The following is a 15,680-nucleotide window of genomic DNA, read 5'->3' as shown; positions in this document are numbered from 1 at the left end:
AGTTTGGTTTGGATTTTTTGGAACAGATCTAAAATTAATGGCCAAAATTTGTTATTTACAACCAGTAAGGAAAGCTCAAAAGTCGGGCGGGGCCGACTATATGATACCCTACACCACTATGCATATTTAGTAGAGCTCTCGTAAAAAGGTTTATACAGGGCATTTCAGAGCTCTATGAGATATTTGGTACAAAATCAAAATCTATCTAATTCTATCGTGCATTTTACGAACTGTAGCTATCTCTGAACTGGGTTTCTCCAAATTTTACGTATTAGCTTCTAGACTGGTGATTTGGGCTGATATTGACCATTTAGTGCACATTTAACCCGAAATCGGATGAAGATATATATGAGAGCTATATCCAAATCTAAACCGATTTCGATAAAACTTAAAACAGCTATTCCTGTGCTCCATCTAATACATGGTACCAAATATCACGGTTGTGGAGTGAATATTACGAATGTATGGGACTAAAACTCTAAATCGGATGAAACATATATATGGTTGCTATATCTATATCTGAACCGATTTTCACTAAATTTGATATACTTGCTTCTAGGCTGAATTTGGTCCGATGTACTAAAATTCAGTCCATTTGGATTATATCGGCCATTTGGTGCACAATTAACCCGAAATCGGATGAAGATATATATGGGAGCTATATCCAAATCTGAACCGATTTCGATAAAATTACAAACAGCTATTTCTGGGCTGTATCTTATATCTGGTACCAAATATCATTCTTGTGGAGTGCATATTACGAATGTGAGAGGCTTAAACACCAAATCGGATGAAAGATATGTATGGGAGCTATAGCTATATCTGAACCGATTTTCTCCAAATTTGACACACTTGCTTCTAGGCCGAACTCGGTTGGGTGTGCCAAAATTCAGGTAATTTGGACTGATAGTGGACATTTGGTGAACATTTAACCCGAAATCGGATGAAGATATATATGGGAGCTATAGCTGTTTCTGAAACGATTTTCTCCAAATTTGTTGTATTTGCTTTAAGGCTAATCTCGGTCACATGTGCCAAAATTCGGGCCATTTGGGCTGATATTGGCCATTTGGTGGTCAATTAACCCGAAATCGGATGAATATATATATGGGAGCTATATCCAAATCTGAACCGATTTCGATAAAATTTAAAACAGCTATTTCTGTGCTCCATCTAATACCTGGTACCAAATATCACGGTTGTGGAGTGCATAGTAGGAATGTGAGGGACTTAAAGATCAAATCGGATGAAAGATATATATGGGAGCTATAGCTATATCTGAACCGATTTTCTCCAAATTTGACACACTTGCTTCTAGGCCGAACTCGGTTGGGTGTGCCAATATTCAGGTAATTTGGACTGATAGTGGACATTTGGTGCACATTTAACCAGAAATCGGATGAAGATATATATGGGAGCTATATCTAAATTTGATCCGATTCTCACCAATTTCAATAGGGTTCGTCCTTGGGCCAAAAAAATATTGTTTGGAAAATTTCATCTCAATCGGATAATAAATGCGACCTGCATTTTGTTCACAAGAATACATGGACAGACAGACGGACGGACGGACAGACGGACTGACATGCATAAATCGACTCAGAAAGTGATTCTATGAAGGTTCTCAAAAGTAACTATGGGTCTATCTGGTTTCCTTCTCCATGTTACAAACAAATGCACAAAGACATAATACCCTTACCACTATGTGGTGTAGGGTATAAAAACCTATGCTAAAAACCAACCCTAAAAGGAATAAGCGAAAAGTTCGGGAGGAAATACAGATAAAGAAGAGAGCATAAGAAATATATATCTACATAAAATAAATTTCTTGGATATTTCTTTCATTTCTATCTGTGTTTTTGTAAAAAAAACGTACTAACTTACTAAGATACATACGTAACTCTGTTCCGTTCGTCGTTACTCAACCCACAATTGTGTGGTAAATGTGTGACATTTTAAATCTTTTACGACGTTAGGAACCACCACCGCCACTGCCACCAAGCCCTTATCCACCTGGATAAGACCGAATGCTGCGCCATTAGAAGATGTGTCGCCATAGATGATAGGACCATCGTAATCGTTCGGGTATAGCTTTGAGCTGAACGTAATCCATCTGTGGCTGAACTCCGGCTGCTGCGAGCAGCACCTTCGATGATGTTGTTGTTGTCGACTTCATGAAGAACAGGAAAATTGATGTCAGGCACTGTTTCTTCCGTCACAAACAGTCTCTTGTGTTTGCAGTGTTTCTGTTTTTTGTAGGTTTTGGTGATGTTGATGTTGAATCCCTCCAGGTATTCCGTGCTCTGTTCGTAAGAAAAAATGAAAGAAGAAAGAGCAAAAAGAGCAGAAATTTATTGTTAAATTAAATGGATGAAATGCAGTTCTTCCTCAACATTCTGATGTCATTCTCAGTTGAACGTTGTTCGGTCTGTTGCCTGTCTGTGATGAGTCTTGAGTTGGGAATTATTAGCACATGCATCGGTCATATTGACTGCAACAAAAAACCTTCCGACATTTTATCACAATCGCCAGAAGGCATGTAAAGGAATTGTAAAAAGGAGAATGTCACAAAAAGTAATGACGTTTATTTCAAAAACATCTTTGGCTTGTCTGTCGTAACGTTTATGAGCGACAGCACCAGCACATGGTGCCACCTTTCACATTGACATATCTAAATTGGCAAAAAGAAATTCAACATATCAGAAATCGGAGAAGAAAAATTTCTACGAGCAGAGAAACTGGTTAAAACTCAAGGGAAGGTTGATTCCGGAAGTTCACAATTGTCAAAGCAACTTGATAGCAGGTGATAGAAAAATGTCACACATAGATGTACATCTAAATTATCTAACCTCAAAGTGTATGTGTTCACATGGCTCAATAAGAAAGGTTGCTCAATTTCAAAGAAAGAACAAATTTAAAGAAAGAAAAATGCAACTCTTTGCTGGATTCTTATAGTGTCAAATAGACTTTTAAATATGCAAAAGTTGATTTAGTTTATTTTTCTTTTTTTTTTTAATTTTTGTACTGGGGAAAACCTTCGAAATAAGAATGGAATTTCGGGGTTATTCCACAAGATTGAATCTAAAATAGTAGAACAACACAGTTTAATCTCAAATTCGTACAATTTGTTGCCCGTTAACGTCGAAAATATACGTTTATTTAGCAACCAAATTTGAAATAATTTCAAATTATTTATTTTTAATTAAAAACAATACACACGCATACACAAAATATGTATATGATTTAACAGAATAAAGGCACCAAAAGACAAAAAAATTGTATTCAGGGGGTAGCTTTGTTCTACTTTCTTTAATTATGCCATATAAATAAAAAAAAAAACGTCTCAGACATTTAATTTTATGGAAAGGAAGATCATATTATAATTGTATTGTAAAAAAAATTCAAATTATATAAGGAAAAATTTTATAATCCGTTAATATTGGTTCACGTTTTCTTTTAGCCCCTATATAACAGTATTTCCCGATTTTCGGTTTTTTGGCTATTTAGATGACATTTTCGTACCGTAGCTCCCAATATTCGGTATTTTAGGAATTTAAACCACATTTTGAAACATAATTGGTTATAATACGGTTCGTAGATTTTATAATGGGTTCCACTTCTTGTGGCAAAACATTGTCGATATAGGTACACGTTTTCATGTAGCCTCATATAACGGTACTTTCCAATATTCGGCATTTTAATGATATTAGCGACATTATTCACCGGAATTGTTTTAAATTTGAAGTATTTGAAGTTCGGAATTTGTACTACAACCTATGACAGACGGTTTTCATATAAGTTATTAAAAGTTCGGACCGGCCGAACTTAGCTTCTTTTTTACTCGATTCTATGTCGCTTGAAATTTTTTCCATTTGACTTTTATATTTGCAATACTTTTTTGGTTTATTCTTATAGCAAGGTTGAATCAAAATAATGCACCAGAAGAAGGTAATTGTGACTTCAATTCTAAAAATTTAAAAGTGGACCACAGCATTTGGATTCGAATTAGTGAAGCAGTAAATCACAAGGGCCGTCTGCTCTAAGAACATAAAACGCTAAAATACTTATTCGATTGGAATGAAAGCATCAAAATATTTAAAATCTGTAGACAGATATATGAAAAAAGTTCAAGTCAATTTTTAGATATTTTCTGAACATAAATTAAGTTGCGGTAAATCATAAGGTGGACAAAACTGAGGTTTTTTTTTTGTTACAATTGTGATTTTTAAATGTTACAATTACAATTCATTTGATTGGAAAATGTTTACATATATACATTACTAGCTGAACCCGGCGCGCTTTGCTACTCCTTTCGCTTTTATATGCATTCAAAATTGTACACAAAAATATTTGTTGGTTAAAAAAAAATCAAAAATTTAAAAAAAAAAAAAATAAAGGAACTGATGAGGATTGGTAGCTCTTTCCGAAACCTAGGTATTTCCTGCCTTACCCCTGGTAAACATAACCATCGTTCTCCACTAATAAACAAATGTTGTTTTTATAAAAACAACAATAAAGGGATAAGCCTGACCATTTTGCAACAACAAACCAGCAAGGAAAGCTCAAAAGTCGCGCGGGGCCGACTATATGATACCCTACACCACTATGCATATTTAGTAGAGCTCTCGTAAAAAGGTTTATACAGGGCATTTCAGAGCTCTATGAGATATTTGGTACAAAATCAAAATCTATCTAATTCTATCGTGCATTTTACGAACTATAGCTATATCTGAACCGGGTTTCTCCAAATTTGACGTATTAGCTTCTAGACTGAATTCGGTCTTATGTACGAAAATTCAGGTGATTTGGGCTGATATTGGCCATTTGTTGCACAATTAACACGAAATCGGATGGAGATACATATGGGTGCTATATCCAAATCTGAACAGATTTTGATAAAATTAAAATCGACTATTTTTGGGCTTTATCTGATATCTGGTACCAAATATCATTCCTGTGAAGAGTATATTACGAATGTAATGGGACTTAAAGAGCAAGTCGGATGAAACATATATATGGGAGCTAGAGCTATATCTGAACCGATTTTTACTAAAATTTGTGTACTTGCTTATAGGCTGGTTTCGGTCGGATTTGCCAAAATTCATGCCATTTGGGCTGATATTGGCCATTTGATGCACAATTAACACGAAATCGGATGAAGATATATATGGGAGGCATATCCAAATCGGAACAGATTTTAATAAAATTAAAATCAACTATTTTTGGGCTTTATCTGATATCTGGTACCAAATATCATTCCTGTGGAGTGCATATTACGAATGTGAGGGATTTAAAGACGAAATCGGGTGAAACATATATATGGGAGCTATAGCTATATCTGAACCGATTTTTACTAAAATTGGTGTACTTGCTTCTAAGCTGGTTTCGGTCGGATTTGCCAAAATTGATGCTATTACGGCCATTTGGTGGTCAATCACCCGAAATCGGATGAAGATATATATGGGAGCTATATCCAAATCTGAACCGATTTCGATAAAATTACAAACAGCTATTTCTGGGCTGTATCTTATATCTGGTACCAAATATCATTCTTGTGGAGTGCATATTACGAATGTGAGAGGCTTAAACACCAAATCGGATAAAACATATATATGGGAGCTATAGCTGTTTCTGAACCGATTTTCTCCAAATTTGTTGTATTTGCTTTAAGGCTAATCTCAGTCACATGTGCCAAAATTCGGGCCATTTGGGCTGATTTTGGCCATTTGGTGGTCAATTAACCCGAAATCGGATGAAGATATATATGGGAGCTATATCCAAATCTGAACCGATTTCGATAAAATTTAAAACAGCTATTTCTGTGCTCCATCTAATACCTGGTACCAAATATCACGGTTGTGGAGTGCATAGTAGGAATGTGAGGGACTTAAAGATCAAATCGGATGAAAGATATATATGGGAGCTATAGCTATATCTGAACCGATTTTCTCCAAATTTGATATACTTGCTTCTAGGCCGAACTCGGTTGGGTGTGCCAAAATTCTGGTAATTTGGACTGATAGTGGACATTTGGTGCACATTTAACCCGAAATCGGATGAAGATATATATGGGAGCTATATCTAAATTTGATCCGATTCTCACCAATTTCAATAGGGTTCGTCCTTGGGCCAAAAAAATATTGTTTGGAAAATTTCATCTCAATCGAATAATAAATGCGACCTGCATTTTGTTCACAAGAATACATGGACAGACGGACGGACGGACAGACGGACTGACATGCATAAATCGACTCAGAAAGTGATTCTATGAAGGTTCTCAAAAGTAACTATGGGTCTATCTGGTTTCCTTCTCCATGTTACAAACAAATGCACAAAGACATAATACCCTTACCACTATGTGGTGTAGGGTATAAAAATATATTGTTATACTTTTATGCGTAAACAAAGAAATAGCTTGGTCTTTCAACGCGTGAACATGCCAGGAGCAGCTGACCATGAGAAAAGCAGGAAAATGCTGTATTTAGTCCGCATACACGAAGGGATTGTCCTTCGGATTTATTAATTTTATAGCAAATCCCAAGCGTTCAGGAAACTGCAATCTTTTGAAGTTGAGAGGCATTTCTGTTTCAATTACAGAATTCGAGGTATCAACATATATCCCCGTAATAATCATACCCTCAATTAAATTCTTGTGTAGTTTGTATACCCTCCACAATAGTATGGAGGGTATATTAAATTTGTCATTCCGTTTGTAACACCTCGAAATATACATTTTAGACCCCACAAAGTATATGAATTCTTGATCAGCATAAAATTCTATGTCGATTTAGCAATGTCCGTCTGTCTATCCGTTTGTCAGCCTGTGGGAATCACTCTAGCTTCCGAACGACTTTTGGTATTTAAAATAGACCATGTAGGTTCACGTTTTGGTACAGCCCCCATATAACGGTACCTCCCGATAATCGTTACGTTGATGATTTTAGAAACATTTTTCGCCGGAATTGTTTCAAATTTGGTATTTGAAGTTCGTAATGCACAATACAGCCTAAGACAGAAAATTGTGTGTGCAGGTGCACGTCTTCGTATAGGCCCCATATAAGGGGGGTTCAGCCCGTTTTTAATTCGTTTTGAATTCCGTCACACATTACAAATTTCATTGAAATTAGATATACATAGCGTGTTTGGTGCATCAAATACATGAAATCGGCCGAAAAAATATATATGAGAGCTATATCCAAATCTTTTGATCAAATCTTGTCACAAATTTCAAATTTCATTGAAATCAAACATACATATCATGTTTGGGGTTTCAAATAAACGAAATCGATCAAAATATGTATGCGAGCTATATCCAAATCTCAACCGACTAATTTTGTCTTCTGATCAAATCTGGTCATACATTTCAAATTTCATTGAAATCGAAAATACACATCATGTTTAGGGCATTAAAAAAATAAAAACGAGATCGATCGAAAATGTAATGGGAGCTATATCCAAATCTGTACCATTCATCACACATTCCAAATTTCATTGAAATGTGGAGTACAAAGCTTATTTAATGCATCAAATACCTGAAATCGGACGAAAATATATATGAGAGCTATATCCAAATCTGAACCGATTTCCATATAATTTGGCAAATATATTTTCTAATCAAATCCAATCACTCATATATCAAATTTGGAGACTGTATCTGTAATCGATCAATAGATATGTGCATATAAAGTCTAAATGTTTGCGAGGTACCTTCGATTCTTATGCTACATCTCCAGTTCCAAGTGGAATGTGGCTGTATACAGCCCATGTTACTTTCAGGCGATGTTGTAGTATACTTGGAAATTTTCAGGAAAATCTGATCAGCGGTTTTCGAGTCCATAAATTATAAACAAACAAACATACGTATAAACATTTTCCTCTTTTATAGATATAGATTTATAGATTAATTTAGAGCCATGTTGTTTTTGGAAAATTTTGTTTAGGTCCTTCGAAGCACTTAAAACAAGTCGGAACCACAACTGTTGTTAGTATAAAGCCGCTACGGACAAAACTGTTATTTATAGACTTTGTATATTTCCTAGATGAACTCACGCGCTACGCTACGCCTTTTAATTTTATATTTATTCAAAATTTTATATACGGGTATTTTGTGGTTTTAGATAAAAATAAAACAAATTCAAGAATATGAAAAACCTATTTATTGTAATGTTTTAAGATATATAATTTCTGTCTTTCCTTGAGGAGCATAAACTAACAAATCGCTCGGTCTACCAACGCGTGAACATGTCAGGTACAGCTGGCCTTGAGAAAAGTAGGAATATATCAAATTTAGTCCGCATACGCGAAAAGTTTGTCCTTGCGATTTATTAATTGTCATAGCAAATGCTGAGCATACAGGAAACTGCATTATTTAAAAGTTAAAGCACTACAAATGAAACAACATACTTCCCCGCAATAAACGTAGCCTTAATTAAATTGTTTGCTATTAGCCGAAAAGCATTGCGAAGAATTGGTGGGTCTATGTTTCTTAATAAAATAATATCCAAATTTGAAGCGATTTCAATATAATTTGACAAATTAATTTTGGACCAAATTACCCACACTTTTCAAACCTCATTTAAAGCGTGACTAAATAGCGCACACAGCGCTACTTCTAATAATCACTGAAGTCACATCCTCGTCAGTTATTGGAAGTAAAGAAACATAATTTTATTCTTATTTATTAAACCCTCCACCAAACATATTATGGAGGGTATATTAAGTTCGTCATTCCATTTGTAACTCATCGAAATAATAATTCTAGACATGCCAAAGTAAATATATTCTTGGTCGGCGTAAAATTCTATAACAATTAAGCCCTGTCCGTCCGTCTGTTGTAATCACGCTAGAGTCAAAATGAATCAAGATAGGAAGCTAAAATTCTGCACAGATCAGTCTTCTGTCTGCAGGCAGGTCAAGTTCGAAGATGGGCTATCTCGGTCCACGATGCCATGCCCATGCCCCCGTCTGTCCGTTCTTCTGTTCATGTATTTTTGTAAACAAAGTACAGGTCGCAGTTGGGCTGATATTGGCCATTTGATGCACAATTAACACGAAATCGGATGAAGATATATATGGGAGGCATATCCAAATCGGAACAGATTTTAATAAAATTAAAATCAACTATTTTTGGGCTTTATCTGATATCTGGTACCAAATATCATTCCTGTGGAGTGCATATTACGAATGTGAGGGATTTAAAGACGAAATCGGGTGAAACATATATATGGGAGCTATAGCTATATCTGAACCGATTTTTACTAAAATTGGTGTACTTGCTTCTAAGCTGGTTTCGGTCGGATTTGCCAAAATTGATGCTATTACGGCCATTTGGTGGTCAATCACCCGAAATCGGATGAAGATATATATGGGAGCTATATCCAAATCTGAACCGATTTCGATAAAATTACAAACAGCTATTTCTGGGCTGTATCTTATATCTGGTACCAAATATCATTCTTGTGGAGTGCATATTACGAATGTGAGAGGCTTAAACACCAAATCGGATAAAACATATATATGGGAGCTATAGCTGTTTCTGAACCGATTTTCTCCAAATTTGTTGTATTTGCTTTAAGGCTAATCTCAGTCACATGTGCCAAAATTCGGGCCATTTGGGCTGATTTTGGCCATTTGGTGGTCAATTAACCCGAAATCGGATGAAGATATATATGGGAGCTATATCCAAATCTGAACCGATTTCGATAAAATTTAAAACAGCTATTTCTGTGCTCCATCTAATACCTGGTACCAAATATCACGGTTGTGGAGTGCATAGTAGGAATGTGAGGGACTTAAAGATCAAATCGGATGAAAGATATATATGGGAGCTATAGCTATATCTGAACCGATTTTCTCCAAATTTGATATACTTGCTTCTAGGCCGAACTCGGTTGGGTGTGCCAAAATTCTGGTAATTTGGACTGATAGTGGACATTTGGTGCACATTTAACCCGAAATCGGATGAAGATATATATGGGAGCTATATCTAAATTTGATCCGATTCTCACCAATTTCAATAGGGTTCGTCCTTGGGCCAAAAAAATATTGTTTGGAAAATTTCATCTCAATCGAATAATAAATGCGACCTGCATTTTGTTCACAAGAATACATGGACAGACGGACGGACGGACAGACGGACTGACATGCATAAATCGACTCAGAAAGTGATTCTATGAAGGTTCTCAAAAGTAACTATGGGTCTATCTGGTTTCCTTCTCCATGTTACAAACAAATGCACAAAGACATAATACCCTTACCACTATGTGGTGTAGGGTATAAAAATATATTGTTATACTTTTATGCGTAAACAAAGAAATAGCTTGGTCTTTCAACGCGTGAACATGCCAGGAGCAGCTGACCATGAGAAAAGCAGGAAAATGCTGTATTTAGTCCGCATACACGAAGGGATTGTCCTTCGGATTTATTAATTTTATAGCAAATCCCAAGCGTTCAGGAAACTGCAATCTTTTGAAGTTGAGAGGCATTTCTGTTTCAATTACAGAATTCGAGGTATCAACATATATCCCCGTAATAATCATACCCTCAATTAAATTCTTGTGTAGTTTGTATACCCTCCACAATAGTATGGAGGGTATATTAAATTTGTCATTCCGTTTGTAACACCTCGAAATATACATTTTAGACCCCACAAAGTATATGAATTCTTGATCAGCATAAAATTCTATGTCGATTTAGCAATGTCCGTCTGTCTATCCGTTTGTCAGCCTGTGGGAATCACTCTAGCTTCCGAACGACTTTTGGTATTTAAAATAGACCATGTAGGTTCACGTTTTGGTACAGCCCCCATATAACGGTACCTCCCGATAATCGTTACGTTGATGATTTTAGAAACATTTTTCGCCGGAATTGTTTCAAATTTGGTATTTGAAGTTCGTAATGCACAATACAGCCTAAGACAGAAAATTGTGTGTGCAGGTGCACGTCTTCGTATAGGCCCCATATAAGGGGGGTTCAGCCCGTTTTTAATTCGTTTTGAATTCCGTCACACATTACAAATTTCATTGAAATTAGATATACATAGCGTGTTTGGTGCATCAAATACATGAAATCGGCCGAAAAAATATATATGAGAGCTATATCCAAATCTTTTGATCAAATCTTGTCACAAATTTCAAATTTCATTGAAATCAAACATACATATCATGTTTGGGGTTTCAAATAAACGAAATCGATCAAAATATGTATGCGAGCTATATCCAAATCTCAACCGACTAATTTTGTCTTCTGATCAAATCTGGTCATACATTTCAAATTTCATTGAAATCGAAAATACACATCATGTTTAGGGCATTAAAAAAATAAAAACGAGATCGATCGAAAATGTAATGGGAGCTATATCCAAATCTGTACCATTCATCACACATTCCAAATTTCATTGAAATGTGGAGTACAAAGCTTATTTAATGCATCAAATACCTGAAATCGGACGAAAATATATATGAGAGCTATATCCAAATCTGAACCGATTTCCATATAATTTGGCAAATATATTTTCTAATCAAATCCAATCACTCATATATCAAATTTGGAGACTGTATCTGTAATCGATCAATAGATATGTGCATATAAAGTCTAAATGTTTGCGAGGTACCTTCGATTCTTATGCTACATCTCCAGTTCCAAGTGGAATGTGGCTGTATACAGCCCATGTTACTTTCAGGCGATGTTGTAGTATACTTGGAAATTTTCAGGAAAATCTGATCAGCGGTTTTCGAGTCCATAAATTATAAACAAACAAACATACGTATAAACATTTTCCTCTTTTATAGATATAGATTTATAGATTAATTTAGAGCCATGTTGTTTTTGGAAAATTTTGTTTAGGTCCTTCGAAGCACTTAAAACAAGTCGGAACCACAACTGTTGTTAGTATAAAGCCGCTACGGACAAAACTGTTATTTATAGACTTTGTATATTTCCTAGATGAACTCACGCGCTACGCTACGCCTTTTAATTTTATATTTATTCAAAATTTTATATACGGGTATTTTGTGGTTTTAGATAAAAATAAAACAAATTCAAGAATATGAAAAACCTATTTATTGTAATGTTTTAAGATATATAATTTCTGTCTTTCCTTGAGGAGCATAAACTAACAAATCGCTCGGTCTACCAACGCGTGAACATGTCAGGTACAGCTGGCCTTGAGAAAAGTAGGAATATATCAAATTTAGTCCGCATACGCGAAAAGTTTGTCCTTGCGATTTATTAATTGTCATAGCAAATGCTGAGCATACAGGAAACTGCATTATTTAAAAGTTAAAGCACTACAAATGAAACAACATACTTCCCCGCAATAAACGTAGCCTTAATTAAATTGTTTGCTATTAGCCGAAAAGCATTGCGAAGAATTGGTGGGTCTATGTTTCTTAATAAAATAATATCCAAATTTGAAGCGATTTCAATATAATTTGACAAATTAATTTTGGACCAAATTACCCACACTTTTCAAACCTCATTTAAAGCGTGACTAAATAGCGCACACAGCGCTACTTCTAATAATCACTGAAGTCACATCCTCGTCAGTTATTGGAAGTAAAGAAACATAATTTTATTCTTATTTATTAAACCCTCCACCAAACATATTATGGAGGGTATATTAAGTTCGTCATTCCATTTGTAACTCATCGAAATAATAATTCTAGACATGCCAAAGTAAATATATTCTTGGTCGGCGTAAAATTCTATAACAATTAAGCCCTGTCCGTCCGTCTGTTGTAATCACGCTAGAGTCAAAATGAATCAAGATAGGAAGCTAAAATTCTGCACAGATCAGTCTTCTGTCTGCAGGCAGGTCAAGTTCGAAGATGGGCTATCTCGGTCCACGATGCCATGCCCATGCCCCCGTCTGTCCGTTCTTCTGTTCATGTATTTTTGTAAACAAAGTACAGGTCGCAGTTATTGCCCGATTCTGATGCAATTTTGCACAAATAATTTGTTTGGAGGAACCCTATCGAACTTGGAGATAATCGGTCAAAATTTACGTATAGCTCTCATATATATATTCGTCCACTTTGCTTTATATTGCGCACCAAACTTGTAATATCAGCCCAAATAGTATGGAATTTTGCACGTAGACCAGATTGGACCTGAAAATAAGTATACCAAATTTGATCGAAAGCGGTTCAGATATAGATATAGCTTCTATATATATTGTTCATCCGATTTGTTATTTTGTCCTTCGCAGCCGTAATATGCACTCTGTAACAACGATACTTTGGAATATATATCAAACACAACCCAGAAATACCCTTCCTAAATTTTATCGAGATCGGTTAATATTTGGATATAGCTCCCATATATAACTTCATCTTTTTACTGTGCACCAAAGCCCAAAAGGAATGGAATTTGGTACTTACGACCAAATTGAGTCTAGAAATCAGTAGCTTATAACTCAAGAAAGGCTGGCCTGATTTTTTGGCTGAAAAGGATATAATCCCAAAATATCGATATTCGGTATTTTGATTATTTTAGACGCATTTTCTCCATGGTTTTTTTTCACATTTTACGATTTGCCATTTAAAAGCAAGTGAAGGGTATTTAATATTCGGAACGGTCGAACTTAGCTGATTTTATACCCTACACCATACTATGGAGGGTATATTAACGTTGTCTTTCCGTTTGTAACTCTCCGAAATACTTATTTTAGACACAACAAAGTATAAAGCTAAAATTTGCGAACATCTGCATTTTGGCAGTAGACAGGTTAAGTTCGTAAATGGGGCATGTCGGTCCACGTTTTCGTATAGTCCATACATAACGATACCTCCCAACATTCGGTATTGTGATGATCTTAACGGCATTGACCACCGAAAGTGTTTCAAATTTCGTATTTGAAGGTGTTATTAGGTACTACATTACAAGACCAAAAATTGCTAATGCAAGTCCATGTCTTCGTATAGACCCCATAAAACGGTACCTCAAGATATTCAGTATTTTGATGATTCACCGGAATTGTTTTTAATTTCGTATTTGTAGTTCGTAATGGGTACTACAACCTGCATCTTCTCGTCTTCGTATGGCCACAATATGACGGTATGATGGTATATGACCTTTCTTTTTTCTGTATTTTGATGATTTTGGCAACACTATCCATCGGAATTTTTTCAATTTTGGTGTTTTATGTTCGGCCTGACCGAACTTAGGTGCTTTTTTACTTGTTATAACTTGTTTCATTTAGTTTGATTCGTGTATTGTAATAAATTTTTTAAAATGTTGTTATTTTTGAAGAATGTCTTCAGTAAAGACATCGAAGGTTAGAAAATAGCTGACATGTCGCTCATTTACTCAAAGTGTTTCACATCTTAAAAGTCTGAGTTGCGAGAAAAAAGCGCTTTTAGTTATCGATTGAAATCTGACATCCGGAATTAAAAAGATCGTTGCACATAATAATATAACTTCATAGGTAATCATTTGCAAAGACATCAACAGATGTCAATACTAAATTTCTGTGTAAGATTAGCTTGGTTTGACTTATTTAAGTGCTTCATAAACTCAATGCACTGTTTTGTTGATTATATCATATCAATATGAAAATTAGATGGAAAGATAAAATAAAAATATTTAGTAAAGTAACCTGTAGCAAATGAATATGAACGTTTATTTATTACGTACTAGCTGACCCGGACCACTGGCCCGTAGTTTTAGTGTATAATGCATATTTGAAAGACCCTAATATAAGATGTAAAGTTAAAATTTTCTCTTTGAAAACCCCTAAACTTTGTTATAAATGTTGGCTTAAAACCATGATAAAAGAATAATGAAAGATGTATAAACTTTTGGGAACATTGATATCTCAACATTTAATTTTTTTCAAATATAAGTTTATTTGTATATGTTTTCATATACTACACCAATCGGAGGTTGTACTGATACGCAGTTTTTAGTTTGTATACCTTACACCACATACCTTATACCACATTAAGGGTATTTTATCTTTAAGCATTTGTTTGTAACATGGAGAAGGGAACGAGATATACCCATAGTTCATTTTGGTGGTCAGCATGGAATCACATTTTGAGTCGATTTATGCATGTCCGTCCGTCTCTCCATGTATTTTTGTAAAAAAATGCCGGTCGCATTTATTATTCGATTGAGATGCAATTTTCTAAATAACATTTGCTTGGCTCAAGGACAAACCCTAAAATATATATATATATCAGTTGATCTCTTTGGCAAGTAAACAAGATCATTTTGTTTGTTTACAAACTGCTGGACAACGAATGTTTTCTCATCGGAGAAAACCACTTTCGTACGCTTGTAAACAATATAATGAGATGTCACCACATATATGATATAGCCCCACATATATATAGCTTCAAACCAATTTTAGAATTTAAATTTTTGTATAAAGAATTATTAAAATTTATCAAAAAAAAAAAAAAAAACAGTAAGAAAAGCTAAAAAGTCGGGCGGGTCGACTATATGATACCCTACACCACTATGCTTATTTAGCAAAGCTCTCGTAAACGAAGGGTTTATATTGGATATTTCTGAGTTCTATGAGATATCTGGTACAAAATATAATTATCGTAGAGTGCATATTCCAAAAGTTGGAGATTTAAACACCAAATCGTATGAAATATACATATGGGAGCAAATTTGAAATTCTTGCTTCTATGCTAAATTCGGTTGAAGTGCGAAAATCCATTTGGACTAAT

The 15,680-nt window shown here is 35.0% G+C and overlaps 1 protein-coding gene across 1 annotated transcript in view; it reads right to left on the bottom strand.

Annotated features, from left to right (window-relative positions):
* Positions 1 to 1,249: 1,249 nt before the first annotated feature.
* LOC101896479 (MOXD1 homolog 2-like) overlaps positions 1,250 to 15,680 on the bottom strand; it is a 157,045-nt gene continuing 142,614 nt past the window's right edge. Inside the window, exon 10 of the mRNA XM_059129324.1 lies at positions 1,250 to 2,303. Within this exon, the coding sequence (XP_058985307.1) occupies positions 1,965 to 2,303 (339 nt within the window). The 3' untranslated portion in view covers positions 1,250 to 1,964. The remainder of the gene's footprint in view (positions 2,304 to 15,680) is intronic.

Source organism: Musca domestica, unplaced genomic scaffold (genome assembly GCF_030504385.1).
Source record: "Musca domestica strain aabys unplaced genomic scaffold, Musca_domestica.polishedcontigs.V.1.1 6, whole genome shotgun sequence".
In the NCBI taxonomy this organism is placed as follows: Eukaryota; Metazoa; Arthropoda; class Insecta; order Diptera; family Muscidae; genus Musca; species Musca domestica.
This window is presented reverse-complemented; position numbering and strand designations above follow the sequence as displayed.